Raw genomic sequence first — 1,553 nt, 5'->3', positions numbered from 1 at the left:
TCCCCTGTGTGCCTTGTCGACTCAGTTTTGAGGGATCTCTCGAGTATCTGCAATATATACGCGAATATTTAATTTTTACATTGCAAGAACTATTTTCTCACAGCTTCGTTGATTCCTTTTTTTTTATTACCTTAGAAACTGCGGGACATCCATCTCTGCGAACCGTCTCGATTCCTTTCGCCAGGAACTCGGGCTTCTCCTGATCCCGGGTTTCATACATGTACCCGCAATACCGTTTTTTCGTCTGGAACATTGAATTTAATAATTTATTTACCAATATTTGCTTTATATATAATGAACACTGTACGCGCCGAAGTCTCGCTACTTCTGAATATCTTACTTGCAAAATAGCTGGATGGAGAACTTTCACAAATTTAAGCTTCACGGGCGGGGGATTGATCGCAATGACGGCATCCGCGATCTCCTCGCCGATGGTAAACGCCTCTTCGCGCGATTTCTCGGGTAACAGTACGAATAAGGAATCAGTATCCCCGTAAACTACTCGTGCGCCCCATCTTGGCGTGGCTTCCACCAGTTTGATCGCACGTTCCAATGTCTCCCGTCCTTTGCTAACTACGCTGTCGCCTATCTATTAAAAAACGAACAAATCTCATGAAATAAATGATAGTTTTTATGGCATCTGAAAGAATTTTGTCAAATGTATTTTATCTTCATATATCCTCGTAAAAGACTTAAATTGTACCTCGATACATGGCATTCTACCGCTAAAGTTGGCGGATGTGTAGCCGTAAGTGACGTTCGCGATCAGCTTGAGGCCCAGCTGCTGAGAATGAAGGACGCGCTGCAACGTACGGTTCTCCGCCGGATGTAGCTTCATAGACTCCTTCACCATCAGACGCGTGTTCAAAATTTCCGACAGCATACGCGGCAGTATTCCCTGACGTACCTCCTTCTTTATAAAGGCTACGCCGCAAGGCGAGATGTTCATCTTGGTCTGCAACTTCAACGCCGTGCTCTTCCTTGTTCTTAATGTTGCTGCACCAAACTCGAACGGCCCGTATCTGAACAGAGAAAGATATCGAATTAATAAGTCTAATTCGACTTTTCTGATATTAAATATACTCACTGGCCTATGTGTTCGACTCTCCCCAAACAGGTGGAGAAACAGTAGTTGTAGGCGATGATCATGCTCGGATACAGGCTTTGAAAATCAAGCACGATCAGTGGATCGGTATAAAATTTAGATTCGGGTTCCATGATCAACGGTAGGCACTCCGGCGCGCGCATCTTCGCTCTCTGCTGGACGGACGGAGAGATCGGAATGTAGTTCATCGGTTTCGCTAATCTGAGCATCATAGATTCGACGCGAAACTGCGAGCCTCGCGAGAAAACTTCGTAAAATTGTATTCCAAAAAGTCGAGCGTGTTCACACGTGCGACCTATAATGAGCATAAAATAATAAATTTAAGAAAGTTTGAAATAAATAATGGATACCATAAACGGTATGAAGGAAAAATTAAAAAATTTGAATTTTTAATTTTACCTATAATATCCAAGTGATTCAGAAGCTTGAGAGTGCCTACAACCCTGGT

At 43.2% G+C, this 1,553-nt stretch overlaps 1 protein-coding gene across 1 annotated transcript in view; it reads right to left on the bottom strand.

Moving 5' to 3' along the window:
- LOC105451293 (DNA polymerase zeta catalytic subunit-like) overlaps positions 1 to 1,553 on the bottom strand; it is a 9,177-nt gene that overhangs the window by 1,752 nt on the left and 5,872 nt on the right. The window contains 5 exon segments of the mRNA XM_011691664.1: positions 131 to 244; positions 341 to 589; positions 704 to 1,022; positions 1,088 to 1,400; positions 1,505 to 1,548. Coding sequence (XP_011689966.1) covers positions 131 to 244; positions 341 to 589; positions 704 to 1,022; positions 1,088 to 1,400; positions 1,505 to 1,548 — 1,039 coding nt within the window.

This window comes from Wasmannia auropunctata, unplaced genomic scaffold (assembly GCF_000956235.1).
Source record: "Wasmannia auropunctata unplaced genomic scaffold, wasmannia.A_1.0 LD336053.1, whole genome shotgun sequence".
Lineage (NCBI taxonomy): Eukaryota > Metazoa > Arthropoda > Insecta > Hymenoptera > Formicidae > Wasmannia > Wasmannia auropunctata.
This window is presented reverse-complemented; position numbering and strand designations above follow the sequence as displayed.